This window comes from Patella vulgata, chromosome 3 (assembly GCF_932274485.2).
Source record: "Patella vulgata chromosome 3, xgPatVulg1.2, whole genome shotgun sequence".
Lineage (NCBI taxonomy): Eukaryota > Metazoa > Mollusca > Gastropoda > Patellidae > Patella > Patella vulgata.
This window is the reverse complement of record NC_065881.2, coordinates 41,612,360-41,631,262: the sequence shown is the minus strand read 5'-3', so window position 1 is coordinate 41,631,262 and position 18,903 is coordinate 41,612,360. Positions and strand designations below refer to the sequence as shown.

At 35.5% G+C, this 18,903-nt stretch overlaps 2 protein-coding genes across 3 annotated transcripts; both read left to right on the top strand.

Annotated features, from left to right (window-relative positions):
* Positions 1-51: 51 nt before the first annotated feature.
* On the top strand, positions 52-1,101 carry LOC130012103 (uncharacterized). Its single transcript, XM_056099255.1, has one exon. It carries the CDS (start codon positions 55-57, stop codon positions 1,099-1,101), a length of 1,047 nt encoding a protein of 348 aa, XP_055955230.1. The 5' UTR covers positions 52-54.
* Positions 1,081-4,293, top strand: LOC130010303 (uncharacterized). Of its 2 annotated transcripts, none has more exons than XM_056099551.1 (2): positions 1,081-1,133; positions 2,884-4,293. In XM_056099551.1, the coding sequence occupies exon 2, from the start codon at positions 3,073-3,075 to the stop codon at positions 4,093-4,095; it is 1,023 nt and encodes a 340-aa protein (XP_055955526.1). In that variant the 5' UTR covers positions 1,081-1,133; positions 2,884-3,072; the 3' UTR covers positions 4,096-4,293. The 2 variants fall into 2 exon arrangements, with proteins under 2 accessions (XP_055955526.1, XP_055955527.1); XM_056099552.1 differs by having other exon boundaries at positions 1,086-1,129.
* The last annotated feature ends 14,610 nt before the right edge of the window (positions 4,294-18,903 follow it).

The window sequence follows — 18,903 nt, the reverse complement described above, 5'->3', positions numbered from 1 at the left end:
GAAAATTCGTTTGCAGCTGCAATATCGTCTTCTATTTCGTCTTCGATGAAATTAATGATGGATGATTTTAGAAAATCTCAAACAGAAAATATTGAACAGTTGAAGAAAAATCAACAGGAATTCTTTAACTATTATTTTGACAAGGAAGATGAAATCAGTTCGCACTGTTCGTCTCATTACGACGAGCAAGATGAAAGCGACGAAGAAAATGTAAATAATACTGAAGTAGTTGACGGCACAACGGCATTGCAACAATTACTTGTTTCTGGTAGTGGGAAGAAAGAGCCCCCCAGGTCACATTCTGGTCAAAGCGAACAAGAAGTTTCAAATCCCGTTTGTTTAACGAACTATTTTTCTCAATATAATAATATTGATGAAGTATGTGGGCCGAATATTGAAGCCAGTCTGGCAGAAGCGGTAAATAACATGATCAAACATGGGTTGTCCGAAGAAAAGACGAATGAATTACTCAACCGCTATACACGCCCACAAAATTGTCAAAATTTGACTCAAACTAAAGTTAATCCGCCAATTTGGGAGTCGCTGAGCGGGGAAACACGCTCAACCGACATTAAACTTCAAAAAATTCAGAACATCATTATGAAGGCGTTTATCCCGCTTACAAAGTTGGCAGAGTTACTTATGACGTCTACAGGGGGCGCTACGGCCATTGACACTGTCAATGTAAACAAACATGGACACCAATTCCTCACCGATTCCATGGCACTTTTGGCTGCAGTTAATGCAGAAGTAAATGGCAGACGCCGAGTTCTGATGAAAACAGACGTTAACACTAATTACCGTTCATTATGTACAATTAAAGGACCGAACGGTGCCTTGCTGTTTGGTGCTGATTTAACTGATCGACTACGAGAGATTTCTGAAACCAACAGGGTTGTACAGAAAGTGAATCGAGATCGTTCAAGTTACAGCAGGGAATCCACAAGATATAGCCCCTACAATAAAATGGAAGCCAAGAATAGAAGATACGCTTATAAATCAAATAGCAGAAACTATGGAAGGCCAGGTGGAAATCGTTTTTTAGACAAACGAAGTGTGCCGCCACCAAAACGAAGAAACCCAAAGTCTAAGTACCAGTGAGCATGATTTATTGTCTGATAACACAGAGGTAGGTGAGTGTCAGTCTCATTATCCCTTACCACTAGATACTTGTGTGTCTTTATCCACTTTTCATGATGGAAGCAGTTTGTTGTCTGAGTTACAGTATGATTTTCAAATGTTTCAAGGTGGACAACTGGAAAATTTTACCCATGTTTGGGAAAAATACACATCCGATCCTTGGATTCTCAACGCTATACAGGGGGTTGAACTCGAATTTACAGAAATACCGGTTCAGTTAAGTAAACCCAATCAGCATGTTTTTAATAAAACTGAGCAGGAGATCATCTCACATGAATTAAGCAAATTTCTTGATAAAGGTGTTATAGAATTAACATCTCATGAGAATGGAGAATTTTTATCCACAATATTTATTAGGCCAAAAAAGGATGGTCCTCATCGAATGATTTTAAATCTTAAAAATCTCAATGAATATATTGTGTATCATCATTTCAAAATGGACACGATTCAAACAATTATTGATTTAATAGAGCCTTCATGTTTTATGGCATCACTAGATTTGAAGGATGCCTACTATTCTGTACCAATTGCGAGAAATTACAGGAAGTATCTGAAATTTCAATGGAATAGCGAACTTTATCAGTTTCGAGTACTCCCAAATGGTTTAGCTTCAGCACCGCGCTATTTTACTAAGCTTTTGAAACCTATTTTTGCTTTTCTCAGACAACAAGCTCTTACATCAAGTGGCTATATTGATGATGTATTTTTAATGAGTGATTCTTATGAGAATTGCTGTAGAAACATTAACATAACTGTTACTTTATTTAAATCCTTAGGTTTTGTTGTGCATAAAGATAAGTCTGTATTGACCCCTACAAAAAAGCTTGAACATTTAGGTTTTGTTCTTAATTCAGAACAAATGAACATTAGACTTCCTGCAAGGAAAGTTGATTATGCCATTAAGTTTGCAAATGAATTGTTGTTAATGAAGAAACCCAAGATACGTACTGTTGCAAAACTATTAGGTATTTATATTTCCTGTCTACCAGCAGTTGAGCATGGAGAACTTTTTTATAGGAATATTGAGATGGAAAAAATATCTGCACTTAAATTGGCACATGGTAATTATGAACAATGTATGACTTTATCCATCGAAGCTAAAAAAGACATTTATTGGTGGTCTAATAATCTTGTCAAAGCCTACAAGCCACTTATCATAGAACCCCCAACAGTGTTTATCAGGACTGATGCCTCTTTATTAGGCTGGGGGGCAGTATGTGACAATATTACGACTGGAGGTAGGTGGAATGTTGATGAGAGTCAATGGCATATTAACTGCTTAGAGTTGCAGGCTGCGCTATTTGGTCTAAAATCCTTATGTGCTATACATCGCAATACATCTGTTCGTATTGAGCTCGACAATACAACAGCAGTTTGCTACATTAACAACAAGGGGGGCAGCAAATCACCTCAATGTAATTCCATTACTAAAACGATATTTGAATTTTGCTTACAGCAAGACATTAATTTAACTGCTAGTCATGTAGCTGGAATAAATAATGTGGTGGCTGATAGAGAGTCACGTAATTTTGACGATAACACTGAATGGACACTTGATAAGGCCATTTTTGATAAGATCATAAATACATTTGGGGAACCTGATGTTGATTTGTTCGCCTCTAGATTAAATAATAAAGTAAACTGTTATGTTTCCTGGAAACCAGATCCTAAGGCTATAGCAATTGATGCTTTTTCTATATGTTGGAAATCTTTTCATTTACCATATGGTTTTTCACCTTTCAGTGTTGTATCCAAGGTCTTGAAAAAGATAAAAATAGAAGAGATATCTCACATAATCTTGATCCTCCCAATGTGGCCTACTCAACCCTGGTTTTCAACAATGTTGAAGATGTTAATCGATTCTCCAAGGGAAGTCAAGTTAAACAAGTCAACTTTGTTCCTACCCTTCAACCCACAGGTGGAACACAAATTATGGAGGAAGTTAATTCTTCTAGTCTGTCCATTGTCCGGAATAACCTTGCGATGCAAGGAGTATCGAAAGCAGCTCAAGACATTATCTGTAAATCATGGCGATTGGGAACCTCAAAACAATATGATACCTACCTCAAGAGATGGGAACAGTTTTGTTGTAGAAGAAAAGTTGATACAGTGTTTGCCTTTGTGACTGACATATTAGATTTTCTTGTGGAATTATTTAACATGGGTTTAAAATATAGTGCCTTAAATACGGCCAGATCTGCATTGTCTTCGACTATTGTTCTTCATGACAGTGTATTCTCAGTTGGACAGCACCCTTTAGTGTCTCGTTTTTTAAAAGGTGTGTTTGAACAGCGCCCAGCTTTACCACGATATAATCATGTGTGGAATGTGGAAACTGTGTTGAATTTTTTAGAAAAACTTTCACCTCTTGTTTCTTTGACTTTATCACAGTTAACTATTAAATTAGTAACTTTACTTTGTCTTTTGTCTGGACAAAGATGTCAATCTTTGCATTCTTTAAATATGAATGATTTTATATGGGAGCCAGAGGGAGTAACTATACCAATTACCTCTGTTATAAAACAGTCAAAGCCTAATAGGGCACAGCCAGTCCTTGTCTTACCTTTATATTCAAATGAAAATCTTTGTGTAGTTAGAACACTAAATGAATACATTTCACGCACAACCAATTTAAGGGGTAATATTTGTAACCTTTTTATTACAACAGTTAAACCATATTCTATTGCGTCTAAATCCACAATAGCACGATGGGTAAAATCTACACTCAGACAGGCAGGCATTAACACTAAGGTTTTTAGTGCACACAGTACTAGGGCAGCATCCACTAGTGCAGCTAGTAGAAACATATCTTTAACAGCTTTATTGAAAGTGGCAGGTTGGGCATCTTGTAGGACGTTTCAGAAGTTTTATGATTTGTCTGTAGATACTGTAAATGACACAGTAGCTCACAATGCAGATTTTGCATTGTCTGTTTTGTCTAGTCATAAGGATTAGATTTATGTTGCAGGCTGGAGTGATAACTTTGATGTTATAACTATGTATAATAAGTATTGTTTATTATGTTTAGATTTTTTGAATTGGCCAAGAGTTGGTGTTTTACTGGGGTTACAGTACCGGTATAAGAGCTGAGAAGCTTGTTCTTTTGTTTTGCTTACATTGCATCCTTTATAATAAACATCATTTATTACTTTAGATTATGGTGTTTATTCATTATTTTTTGTTTGGAATGTTTTGTACACATGCCAAGCTTTGAAATCTCATGGGATTCCTACTGAAGGATGACGGGATAGAATTTATAAATTAAACGAGACTTACCTGTAAGGTGAAGTTTGATTGTAATTCTATACCGTCATCTTCTTCAGTAGGGATCACATGCCCTCCCTGGGTTGCTAATAGAACTGTTTTTTAAACTCCCTCCCTTGTTTTTTCTGGGAATGTTTTTTGGCATATGTACAATTACTTTAAAACCTGACGACCACGTGACTTAGAGCTTATCTCATGTGATCCCTACTGAAGAAGATGACGGTATAGAATTACAATCAAACTTCACCTTACAGGTAAGTCTCGTTTAATTTATAAATTATAATCCAAAGATCTTGCTTACTTTTCATATATGCGCATATCGGTCCGTGACTTCCTAGATTAGCTTGTGGACCCTCTAGAGGTCACAATTTTTATCCGATTTTAAAAAGCGTTTAAATATTTCACCATTCCACCATAATGAAGGTTGAATTCAAATTTCGGGAAACTTGAAATGAAACTGCCCGACAAAATGGCCGCTCTTTGTACGCAAATTGTGTAAAAGTATGCAATACAAAGGTTGTGGACCCTCTAGAGGTCACAATTTCTATCCGATTCTGATGAAACTTAAAACATATCTCTATATCCCAAAGATCTCAGTCCCTTTTGATATTTGCGCATTTCAGACCATAACTTTCTGGATTGTTGCCCCTGATTGTACAAAAAATCGTTTTTGTTTTTAGCTTGTTCTCTATCCATCTCTTGCAAAATGTGGGCGTATCCTGCCTGGCAACCACTGGTCTGAAATAATGTTATCTCTCATCTAACTGCTATAGGTTGTTGTTGAATATTGCCACGAGGTTGAGCTGGTATGAAATTATTATTCTATCCCTCACTATTTTCAACAATAACATTTTCCTCAAGACTATTATCGCCTTTCCTGATTTGATCAATGTGTCTCTTCCAAACACGTCCATCACGTACAACTACTACATATGATTTTGGAGCAGTTCATTCAGCAATTGTTCTAGGCCACCAGGTACCTTTTTGTCTAAAGTCTTTGATCAAAACTGAGTATCATGATTAGACTTTTGATCAGGTTCTGACCTCTTGTCAAAGAAATAATTTAACTGGAGTACATCTGGTTGTTGGATGTTTCGTAGATCTGTACATAAGAAGAAAAGAGTCTATACGTTGTTGTAGAGATATGTCCATATTACAACTAGCACTTAATGACCTCTTAAATGATTGAACCATCTGTTCTGCAGCTCCGTTGCTTGCAGCATGACATGGTGCAACTAAAATTTGTTGGTACCATTATCTTTTAAGAATGTCTTAAATTCATCACTGACAAATTGCGGACCGTTGTCACTAACCAACTGACAAGGAATACCGTATTTACTAAACAAGTCTCTCAACACAGTGATTGTTGCTTGAGATGTCGTACTTCTCATCAAAATGCATTCCGGACATTTTGAGTAACTGTCCATTATGATCAAATAGTTTTTACCATCTTTTTCCGCATAATCTATGTGAACTTTTGTCCAAGCCAAACCTGGCCATAACCATGGCATTAATAGAGCTGCTGCTGGTAAACTTCTGGTTTGTTGACATGAGGTACAACTTTTTACAATATCAGAAATGTTTTGATCTATATTTGGCCACCAAACATGATTTCGCGCAATCTCTTTCATTCTCACAATTCCTGGATGTGATGAATGTAATTCTGCTAAAATTTCTGAGATAAATTTCGAAGGCAACACAACTCGCAATCCCCACAGAATAACATTCTGCTCCACTGTTAAGTCAAATCTATGCTGGAAATATGGTTTTAATCCTTCATCATCCACTTTGTCTGACCATCCAGTTTTCGTAAACTGTAATATCCGTGATAGGAAATCTGTCTAATATTTTGTCTTAAATATTGTAAAGTTCATCAGATCCTTAAACGTTTAAAATGCTTACACAGTAAGGGTAAACGTGATAGAGCATCAGCGAAAAAGTTCTCCTTTGAAGATATGTACTTTAATTCGTAATCTAGTGCTGAAAGTTCTATCGCCCATCTCTGTAGCCGTTGCGCCGCTAATGTTGGTACTGCCGTTTTAGCGCCTAAAATTTGTTCCAATGGTTTATGATCATTTAGAATCACAAAATGTCGCCCATAGAGAAAATTCCTGAAGCGTCGTATACCAAAGATAATTGATAATGCCTCTTTATCAAGTTGCGCATAATTACGTTCATGTTTATGCAATGTTCTTGATGCGTAAGCAATGGGTCGTCGCACTCCATCGATTATGTGAAACATCACTGCACCTATCCCATAAGGTGAGGCGTCTGTGGCAATTTCTATAGGTAATTTGGTGTTTTAATGCACTACTAACTGATCTGAACTAATGAATCTTTTCACTAAGTCAAAAGAATGTTGACAATCTTTTGTCCATTGTCACTCACGATTTCCTAATAATTCATTCAGTGGATGTAATTTCTTTGTTAAATTTGGTAAAAACTGAGCTTGAAAATTCACCATCCCAAGTCAGGATCATAGTTCTGTAACATTAATTGGAACTGGGGCTTGACGTATTGCATCAACTTTGGAATCTGTTGGTTGCATACCATTTGCAGATAACTCTCGTCCCATGTAAATTACATGGTTTTGTAAGAATCGACATTTGTTCAACTTAACACGTAGTTGGTATTTTTGAAAACGTTTGAAAAGTTTCTCAAGATTTTCTAAATGTTCCTTGTCGTCTTCTCCAGTTACCAATACATCATCCATAATAGCACATGTTTTGTCTAATCCTATAAGTACTTGATCTATAAAATGCTGCCAAATTGCAGGACTGGATGACACACCAAATGGTAATCTTGTGTACCGAAATAATCCTTTATACATGTTTTTTGTAACTATTTCCTGTGAAGCTTTGTCTAATATCAATTGTTGATAAGCACAGCGAAGATCAATCTTTGAATATTTGTGTCCCCGTCAGGGCTCACACTGTCGGTCGCCAAAGTCACAATTTGCGATAAAAATATGAAAATGGCAATTAAAATTTGATTTTGGCGATAATATTTTGCCATACTGGCGATTCTTTTTGAGAGCTGGCGGAAAAAAATCGTAAAATTCTAATCGTATTTATCCTGGATTAACCATTATTGAGTGTCAATCACATGGCGGGATACTATAAATTAATCAACTGGCTGATAATCGTCCTGACCGTGTCAATGAGTGATACTAATAAGTTGTCTTGGATTAATGATTAGTTGATTGATAATTGCCAAAGATATATATTAGAGTCTTAGAGTCTATCTCAAGTCATTATTTACTCCTAATAGTTAATTCAGGCGGTGATTATTTCGATGTAATACATGTAATCAAAATGGCTGATAGTTCCTTTCGAATAGAATTAAATATTTTGATAGTTGAATTCCGTTTACAGTGGCTTCATAAACGGCATGTGAAATATACATGCATGCCTAACGAATATCATTATTTCAAATTATATTATCAGCAATGGTCGATAATAGTGACGATTCTTGAGCAAGAAAACAGTTCGCCATTTGTATAATATTACCGTCGCCAAAATGCTCTAAAAGTGAACAAAGGTATAATTGTGAGCATCTCTTACAAATATAATTGAAATTTATATCAGTCTATCAGGGATTCAGATTCTGATACCTTTACGGTACCTGAAAATAACAATAGGCCCATTGTACACACAACACATAAATTTATAGAAAATTGGCAATCCTTGGATGAGATTTGACGTGTAAATACTGAAAATATATTGTGCAGTACGGTGTTCAAATAGACTTAAGTCCCCAAAAATAAAATCTGATCTTATAAAATCCAAACTATTATGTAAAGACAGATTTTTAAAGTAGTTGTATGTTGTATTGTATATCGGTAATTGTTTTGTAATAAGCCTAGCTGAGACATAAAATTTTTAGATGTATGTTACAAGGAGAAGGATCACCTGTCCAACCACATTGGTTTTCTCCGGATCTTCTGGTTTCTTCCTACTGCTATAGAAATGTCCCGAAATGATCTAGCTTGTGTCGAGTGGACCCTCTAAGAGGTCACAATTTTTATTATACACCCACATTGTATATACAATTCTTCCCCTAACTGTTTTCACATCTCCCCTATTACTTTAGTTTGCAAGCACACAATAAGCACAGATATTTGAGAATATAGACAAACATAGGTGAGTGTATAGACAAATATAGATAAGTATACATAAAAAGTTTTATAGACAAGAAAATGCAACAGTAAAATGTTAGACAGGTTGTTACACACTGAGAAAATATCAACACATATGGAATTTGTGGAAATATTACCGCCATCTTGGATTTCCCCCATTTTGGATTTTCAAATCTTGAATTTAATGTCACCAATGAACTCGGCGACCATGGAAACCCTAATATAGAGTCAAGATGAGGTTTATACAGGGAAAAATAATGATGATTTTTAATGAAATCTAAATTATCACTCTCAGTTTAACCCTAACAATCACTCTCAGTTTAACCCTAACAATCTTAAGGGGGTGTGTACAGGGGGGTTAGGGGGTTCAGAAAAAAATAAAAATAATATGTTCATACATGGGTAGGGTAACTACAACTTTTGGAGGGGGCCCCGAAAAAATTAATGTTTAAGTTTAACACCACCCCCTATTTTATGGAAAAAGTTCATGTAAATATTCACTGGGGTGTTACCGCTTGTTCATATTTTAGTGTAAATGGGAACAAAAAATTGTACACAGAGGTGTAAAAGGTGACAATTCTGCTCGTACTAGTTTGTGTTACTGTGTCCGAAGCACTTCCAGATCATTATATAAAAATCAAAACTAATTAATTGTGTTACAAAATGATTTTTTTTACAAGTAAATTTAATTTCAATTCCTAGATTAAATTCTTTCAAAGATTCGGCTTCAGAATTATTATGTTAATTTGATTATATTGTATTATCTTTGGTATTACTTAAAGATTATTTTCTTGATAAATTCCATTTGATGTCAGAATATTAAGCCAATGTTTCTCTTTTAGTTGACAAATGATGACAAATTATTTGTCGTTTTACATGTTGTATAGCTACGAGCGTATATTCACTGTACAATGTTATTTCATGCTCTAGTTACAGACAGCTGTCTTGTCCTTCGGATGAGATAAAAAACGGAGGTCCCGTGTATATATTGGAATGCACGTAAAAGATCCCCTGGCAGTTGGAATTCGATATAAGAGTAGGCGATAGTGCCGCTGTCCGGGCAAAATTTCCCTCATAGCACACTGTATGGCGTATGCCTGTCTTCATTAGCCCAGTATAGGAGTAGGACATTAAACCCCATTTCATTTCATTTCATTTCATTTCTAGTTATTCCTGGGTTTATATTCCTTCTTGCAGAGTTTGGAGTAGCTCTACTTAAAGGGAAACAACTCCATTTGTACAACAAAGTGACACAATACTCATAATTATGGGTAACCAGCGTAAGAATTATTGGTGTCAAGGGGCTGTGTACAAAAGAATAGATATAGGAAATGGAATGTTTAAGGAAAGGCACTACTCAACAATATGCATTTTGAAATAACTCACTTCTAATAGTGCTATCATTCAGAAATTTGCAGGAATTGTTCAAATAGCCAAAATATGGCTAAGCAGTGCTTTTGGGGGAATTTAATTTACCATGGAAATGGGAAATTTATCACACAAATGGAAATGGGGAAGCCACATGTACTAAATATTTCTCATTGCTCCAGCTTTCTAATCCTAAAAAACAAACAATAAATATCTGGAAACGTATGAGATCTACTTCTGTAAATAATGTAATTACTCAACAGCATTATTATTTAATAGGATTATATATAAGCTGCTATAATAAGTATATCATGATCAGGGGCGCAGATCGCCAAAAATTAGTGGTGGGGACAGTCCATGCGCGGACGACTATTGGTAAAGAGGGGTGTTGGGGGGTCCTCCCCCGAATTTTTTTGAAAACGCACTCTGTGGGTATTTTCAACATCATTTTCTGGCAGCAAATGATACGAAATATAACCAACGCCGCTGGCGTGAGCTGCTAGAGGTTGGTGGGGGGGGAGCTTTTACAATTTTTTAAATTTTTGTTACAAAATGGTGTCTAAATATGCATTCTCGGCAATTCTGAGGAGTTTTTACCAATAACAAAATAGTATAAGCGGGAAATTGAGATTTCATTTGACTGAATGACAGACGTTATGAATTAAAGTGCCTGTTTTAAACCATTCGCTCCCTCCCCTTCTTTTCGGATAATCTATTGTTGAGACATTTCTGCTGTGTGGGTGTATTTCCATGCTTTTATAAATTGTTGTCTTTGTAAAAGGCTCACATCCAGTATCTAATCTACCCAGAAACACATAGAAAATAATCTTATTAAAGTCCTATTACCGGTACATTTCTTTTGTTATAGTTAACATTTTGTTTTATTAGTTTTCAGGATTTTTATGATGGGTTAGTTGTATTTTACGTCCGCTTTTTAAGACTCTTTTGCTATTTGTCAGTGATTGATAAGAGAAGTAAAGATAGGTAGCTAGGCAACAAAACATACACCCACAGCAGCTAATCGTCCGAGCAGTCAAGCATTTACAAGGGGTACAACAAAGTGGTAAAACGGCCATAACTTTATAAGTATTTAACAGAAATTGCTGAAATTCAATTGGCTTCTTCGTTTTACTAACTAAATAAATGCATAGAAATATAACTGTAATACAGATCGGATGATAAATACTGTCATTAGAGGGTTCAACAAAGTGAAACAAGAGCCATAACTCTAAAATTAATTAATGTAAATTGCTGATTTTAAATATTTAAAAAATGTCCCCACTTTCCTTGCCCAAGTAACAATTAGTATTTTTCTCACACAATAGCAGAAATATTGTTTTTACAGAGATGGTAAACCTCATTTCATTCCACTCCTTTAAAGATGCATCGATTTCATGTGATTAAACAAAACAATTCCATTGTGCACATTTAAATTAGATTGTATGCAAAATGCAAAATCAGTTTTACCAGTATTTATTTTCTTGGTGAAAGTGATAAGGCCTCTTTAAACATATTAGAAATAGAATACAGCACATGTACTATTAATGATATTAACTACCAGGCTATGAAACAGATCATATGGTAGTTACACAATTTATTGTAAGGAAGATAATTTGTCCATATTTATCAGAAACATTAATTGGGATTTATGTTAGTTATGAAAGTGTGTAGTGGTCTCCAACCAGTTATTATAAGATAGGCCTACTTGTTGAGTTATTAGTCAGTAATGCTCCACTTGCCAGTTTCTTTGCAATGATAAAAGTGAATGCTCAATTAAGAGCATTTACTGCTTAGGGTAATTAGTGATAAGCAAATTGATTGGAAAAACTTTGAGTTAAGAGTTCAGACTTGGTGTAGGTGTTCATTAGATGAATGTCTTGGGTGAATGACTGAGTTTGATAACTAGCATTTTCTCCTAAGGGTAAACAGAAATAAGCAATTTGATTGATATGCTTTGGGACACTATAACTTTGATCATGAGCTTTTTCTTCTAAGAATAAATAAGAAGTTTCATTGCCCGATGCTTTACAATAAGATAAATATGAGATTAAATAATGTGTTCTCTAAATATTTTGGGATTGGGGCCGGGTACGTCGACTTCACTTTTGGCCTGTTGAACTAATTTGTGAAATTAAATTCATTAGCCCTTGCCAATTGTAAATCCAGTTACATAAACATGTTTGTACCACACATAATTTACACGAAACAAATCTACAGACAAGCCACAAATTAATAGACAGAAATCACAAACAAACATACATATTAAAATAAGTGAATGGATTCGGGGGGCTAGCCGTAAGCATCCACTGCGCTGTACAGTTGCGGGCCTGTAGTGATACAATCAATCAGGAATACAACCCAGAGAAAACCTTTTTGTAATACCAGTACGAGTCATGATCTGCTATATGCCACATGAAATATGAAAGTAAGCATATTGAAGTAAAAATTACCTATATAAGTAACCCGGTTTAAAAAACCAGGTAGTCTAAAACTAAATGGTCCATGTTAAAGTGAGGAACATTTTAAGTATTCAAAAGAATTGAGGTATATTGACTACAAAGTTAGGGCCAAAAACAGTACTGAATACAAAGAAGCCAACTGAGAAAATGTAAACTATCTCGAAAGAGAGCCGTCTGCTGACTGAATGTTTCGAAATTTCTTTTTAAATGCGCAATTGTATACCGACTTCTAGAAAGAAATAGTTCTTTATCGTTACATATTGTCAAAAATCGTAATGCCTGTGAATAGAAAACACTATATAGCGTGACATCTAGTATGTTACTATAAATTGACAGGTATTTTACTACTTTAAAGCCAAATTTGTCCGTTTTGTTGAAAATATCGACATTAAATTTACTGTTAATTATATTAATATCCAGGTCAAGAACAGATACATTAATAGTGCCAGAATTTTCTTTATTTAATATTAGTTCTGAAGGATATATTTCACTTTTATTTGTTGAAAGTTCTGTTATCATTGATAGGTGTAATGTCATTAATGTATCGGAAGGTATTGTTTAGACTTTTAGCTACTTTGTAATCAGTTTTTCGTTTATGATCCTGAAAGCAGAATTCATATTCATATAAATGTCCATTTGCCATAAATGGGGTGGGGTCAGTTCCCATTGGTAAACCGATTGTTTGCTGTATTATCTGATCCCCAACATCAAATATGGCATTGGCAATGAGAAAATGTATAATGTTTTGAAACTTTTCTTTATCAAAAACCACAGTGTCGGCATTGCGACGGTTTATAATCCATTTAGCATCTTCTGAGTAAATGGCCATCAAGTTTCCTGAAAGCTCTATTTAAAGCTTTATCCACAAAACAATCTAAATTATCTTTAAGATCAGAATGTTGAAGCATAGTGTACAAAGTATAAAAGTCAAACTTTTCTATTGATTTAGCATAAGTTTTTGATTGATTTTATCTAAAGTTTCTATGATGGGTTTATTTTTATTAATTATGAAAAAACTATTAATGCCAGTGTAACTGTAAAGCATTCTGCACCAAATGGCATGTTGGGTTTGGCAACATTTAAGTCCTTTGGTTATTGTTTTATCCAGTTGTTTTGTTTGGCAGTTGCTGGAGGATTTTATATATATATGTACCTGAATTTTACTGGGTTTTTATGGAATTTAGGTATAGAATGAATCAATTTTAACATTATCTTTAATATCATTACTCTTGTTGAAAGTATATTGATTATGTAAAATATCTAGTTAAGTTAAATCTGTGTAATGCATTTATGATGGTGATGATGAGGTAGCTGCATAGTCAAAACAATGTCTATAGCAAGGGAATGGAATATTAATCTTATTTTTCATTAACATTGAAAATTTATGTGTGACATGTGTAAACAATTTAAAACATAGACTTTATAGTTATTTCATTATTAACCAGGTCTGAAAATATAGCTGTTATATATAGCTTACACCAAATTTTTATCATAATCCAGATCAAACAAAAGTATAAAGAAATAGATATACTGCAACTAAGGAATATTACAATCAATAAATTACTTACCCAGGCTAATCTCTATAAATGGTTCCATTATATAAAGAGACACTATGGTTGCTATATTATATAACTGTCCACTGCTGGTATTAAAGTTATCACCTTTTAAAATAGCATCATTTAATACTTCTTACTAAACAGAAAAATCCTTAAACAATAAATAGTATTTCCTGTTCAAACATCTTTAAATAAAAGAAGAATCTATGTGATCTATTGACTGCAGGTGAAGTCTATAGTGTGCTGATGTTATGAGAGCTAAAGTAGAGTGGAACAGCTTGCTCTCTGATTGGTAGTTAGAGGGGATTCCAATTTTAAATCCTTTACAAAGATGATTGTGGTATGAAAACAAATTTATCGGTATTGATTGAAAGATCCAATTTTATACAGATTTTATTATAACAAACAATTGCTATAAGGAAAAAAATGATTGCTACATTAAGGAATAATGACATTTTATTGTTAAGCCAGATGCACATCAATTGAAAAAACAAACACAGCTTTGTGTAGCTATCATTTCGAGATTATCATATATATACTACTCTCAAATTAGAAACAGAAAATGGTTTCAAAATGACAGCGGGCAGTAAACTTCAAGAAATTGACCAGGTTCTTTTACTCAAGTTGAGCCATATACGTAGCTTCAGGAGATCCATTGTTCGATTGGTGTGTTACTCAGGATTTTCCAGCCTGGGTCCCAGTTGTCAGTGTCAGTGGTGCTGGAGTGGAAGGAAGGCTTATATCTACATAGAATGAGACATTTGGGTTAGGACATGAATTCAGAGGAGGCATTTTGATACAGACGCTCTACTATATAAACTATTTACATACTTATGGAAAACAGCTACTGATTTATTTAGGCGACATTTCAAAGAGTATTCTCTCAATGTTTTCAAGCTAATACAATATAACAAAATTTGAAGCAACATACATAGACAAAATTACAACAACAAGGTTGTAACCATACATTGCAACAACAAGATCAAAAGCCTATGACACAGTGGGGTTATGATATACAAAAACAAGAAAAAAGGGACTAATTAACTTTCTAAAATCTAATCTAAGTGTTGGTGATAGGGATTATTGGTGTTTACACAATAATATATACACCTACTTTTTAAAAAAAAGAAAAAAAAAGGCACAACTGATTAAGGATAGGGGCTAATGTATTGATAAAGCCAGATAAAAATTGCAGTGTTAATTCCAAAGGTTTAGGCTGGTATAGGCATCTGATTGAACTGCACATCATATTAAATAAATGGACTAAAAACAAGTGGAGAGTAAACAAAATAAAAATGACAAAGTAATATTACAAGTGTGTAGTAATTAGGAATAAAATATTGCATATTTATGAATTAATTATTTGATCGTACGCGCTCGACAAAAATATCCCCATGTCGCGGTTAAGATCTGGTGTGCTTCTTCTGATATGTATCGCCTCAATTAGTTTGCATGTCTTTTCTACGGGGAGATTAACTGCCAGGGTTTTGTATGACTCTATTCTATGTCCTTGGTTAGAGTGGAGATGTTGGGCTTCAACTGAGTTAGTAGTAGAGGATTTATACTTATGTTGACTCATTCTTTTGTCCAGGGACTGTCTAGTTTCTCCTATGTTTTTACTATTACAGGAACAGGCAATTTCATAAACAGTCTTTTGGAGGTGGTGGTTTGTTCGGAGAAAGCTTACCATTTGCCTTTAGGATGTCTTGTAGGGTTCGTCCTTTAGAGAATGTGACTTGGATCCCTGTTGGGCTGAGATCTCCTAAGGTGAGGAGATAACTTCCCTTGAAATGGTATGGTGATTCTTATTGGTGGTTTGTCAGGTTTGGGTTTAGTGGTTTCTGTGGCACTGTTAGTGGTAGTCTTTGTGGTTTTCTGCGCTAATTGGTTTGGATATATAGCTGTTGTATTTGTGAGGACTTCTTCAATGTGGTCAAGTTCTGTTTTGAGGGAATCTTTGCTGCAGTTGTTGATGGCATATGATTGGTGAATAGTAAATTATTATTTAACATGTTATATTGTTTATTTGAATCCATTTTCTGTCTTCATTAGCAACTGGTAACCAACTGGTAAAAAATGAATGTCAATGTTTTGTATTGTTTAATTGGCCTGTTTTCTTGCAATAACTGGACCAAAAGGAGTATAATCAAGGACCAAAATCCGGAAAGTAAAACTGTTTTACCGTGCGGTTTATCATTCGAATGTGTGTTTTACACAGGCTTTTAACAGGACTTTATATATGGATGTGTGCTCGCTATATGATCGACATTTCTCTCATGCATCTTTTCTATTTGTATAAGACCTATACACATTTTATACTGCCACACTACTTATATATAAATTTGCATTTAATAGAATAAAAATGTGGCCTTTGGTCTATCGTATGGAAAGGTGAACACAATGTCGTCATATATAAATATCCCCCACCGAGACCGCAATTTGAATATCCCTGGATATATAGCGAGCAAGCTAAATTTTCTGTATGTGTATATTTACTTCGTTTTTCTTCTCAAGTAGTGATTTCTGCTTTCAAATGGAGGGCCAAGGGTACAATAGACAAAGACATATACTTTATGAAGTCTTGAATAAAGTTACATATTAGTTACATACGAAACAGGCATTACAAAACAAAAATTAGTTCTTCTATGTATAATTGTGAGCGTAAAAATAGGGCTAAAATTCGCTGTTGTTGATTATTTAATTGGTGTCACTCTTCTTATAGATAAAAGTACATTTAATAAAATAAGAATATTGACCTTATCTATTGAACGAAATGCAATGTCGTCATTTATAAATATCGAACAGGTAGGGCTTGAATATCCCTAGGTACATAGCGAATAAGCCAAATTTGCTGTATGTAAATATACTTATTCTCGTAAATATTTGTGTCTTCAGATTGGTATTATATAACCCATACTCCTCGCAGTGTTTCGTTTGATTAGAACTAATCCCACTTAACGCTGCTGTAATGGAAGCAAATTTCTGTTCCAAATTATCACTGGTCAATACTCCGATTAACAACCAATACCTAACTGCGTAACAATATCATTATGCTTTAAACAGAGCTCCAAATTGGACCGAATATGTTTACATAACATTATGTCATGACTCACGATTTTATTATTCCCAATTAACCAGTGCATAGCAGAATATTGCAGAAAAACTAATTGTGTGACAAACGTGGCTATCAACATGGAGACAATGTAAACAATACATTGATAATCACACATATCCGAACGTAACCTCCTGGATTATGGTCCCAGATTGGTCGAAAAATCGCATTTTTAACTTGTGGATTCTCTAGAGGTCACAATTTTTTTTTTGATTTTAAAAACCGTTTAGATTTATCACCATTCCACCATAATGAAGGTTGAATTTGAATTTCGGGAAAATCGAAATGAAAGTGCCCGACAAAATGGCCACTCTTTGTACGCAAATTGTGTATAAGTATATAATACAAAGTTTATGGCCCCTCTAGAGATTACAATTTTTATCCGATGAAACTTAAAACATATCATTATATTCAAAAAATCTGAGTCCCTTTTGATATTTGCGTATTTCAGACCATAACTTTCTGAATTATGGCCACTGATTGTACAAAAAATCTTTTTTGTTTTTAGCTTGTTCTTTATCCATCTCTTGCAAAATGTGGGCGTATCCTGACTGGCAGCCGCTGGTAGTTTAAATATACTATTCAAAAAAAGTAGGGGATATTTGATTTTTAAGTGTTATTAAAGTCACCTAATGAAACTGACGAAGAAACAAATGACAAAATGAAATGAAGTTCACATTCATCGATTTATTCCAAATGATCGTTAGACTAAGTAAGGCACAGACTGACCATTATAAGGGTAAAATGATACCCGGGGTCAAACAGCAAAGTTACCACAGCATCACAACCAAGTCAGTAACGGGTAAATCCTCCTCTGTTTGCCAAACAAGCATTGATCCGACGTGGCATACTCCTAATGAGACGTCTAAGGTCATTTTGGTCCAGATTGTCCCATTCCTGTTGCAACGCAGCAGCAAGTTCTTGGACATTGGCAGGACGTTGTTGACGTTGATGTTGACGTAACCTCTGTCCAAGCATGTCCCAGACATGCTCGATGGGGGAGAGGTCGGGACTCAGTGCTGGCCAAGGTAATGTGGTGATGTTCTGTTGTTGGAGGTAACCTGTAACGATCCTGGCCCTGTGACATCTTGCGTTGTCATCCTGGAAGATGAAACGGCGGCCATGACGTCGTGTGAACGGCACAACATGGACTGCCAAGATGTTGTCCCGGTAGTACTGGCCTGTAACACGCCCTGCAACAACATGTAAAGCCGTTCTTCCAGCAACAGTGATGCCTCCCCACACCATAACAGAACCACCCCCAAATCGATCATGTCTGATGACGTTAACGTCTTGGAAGCGCTCGTTTCGACGACGCCACACCCTCCTACGTCTGTCCAAAAAATCAACAGTGAACCTTGGACTCATCTGAAAACATCACATTGCTCCAGCGTCGATTATCCCAGTGTTGACGATCCCTACACCAACGACGTCTTGCCTGAATGTGATGATCTCTCAAACAAGGGATCACGCGAGGACGTCGGGCGCGAAGGTGACCCCTATGCAGTCGATTCCGAATCGTCTGGCCACTCACTCTCACACCAGTGTTGGTTTGAAGACGAGCGCTGATCTGATTTGCTGTGATGACACGATTTCTCAAGGCCAAGGTACGGATAAATCGATCCTGGGCTTGAGTTGTCGCCCTTGGTCGACCTGAGCGTGGTCTGTCCTGTACAGATTGTGTATTACGGTATCTGGACCATAGCCTGCTTATGACAGACTGAGAAACATTCATCGTCCGCGCCACAACCGCCTGTGTTGTGCCGATCTGTAGCATGCCAAGGGCACGTAACCTTTCATTTTGGGTAAGCCGACGCATATCAAAATTTGTTTTCTGGTCACTAAAACAATTAAACTGATGTTTCC

Coding starts and splice junctions, on each gene's coding strand:
- LOC130012103 (XM_056099255.1), top strand. CDS start 55: ATGATGGATGATTTTAGAAAATCTCAAACAGAAAATATTGAACAGTTG.
- LOC130010303 (XM_056099551.1), top strand. CDS start 3,073: ATGGAGGAAGTTAATTCTTCTAGTCTGTCCATTGTCCGGAATAACCTT.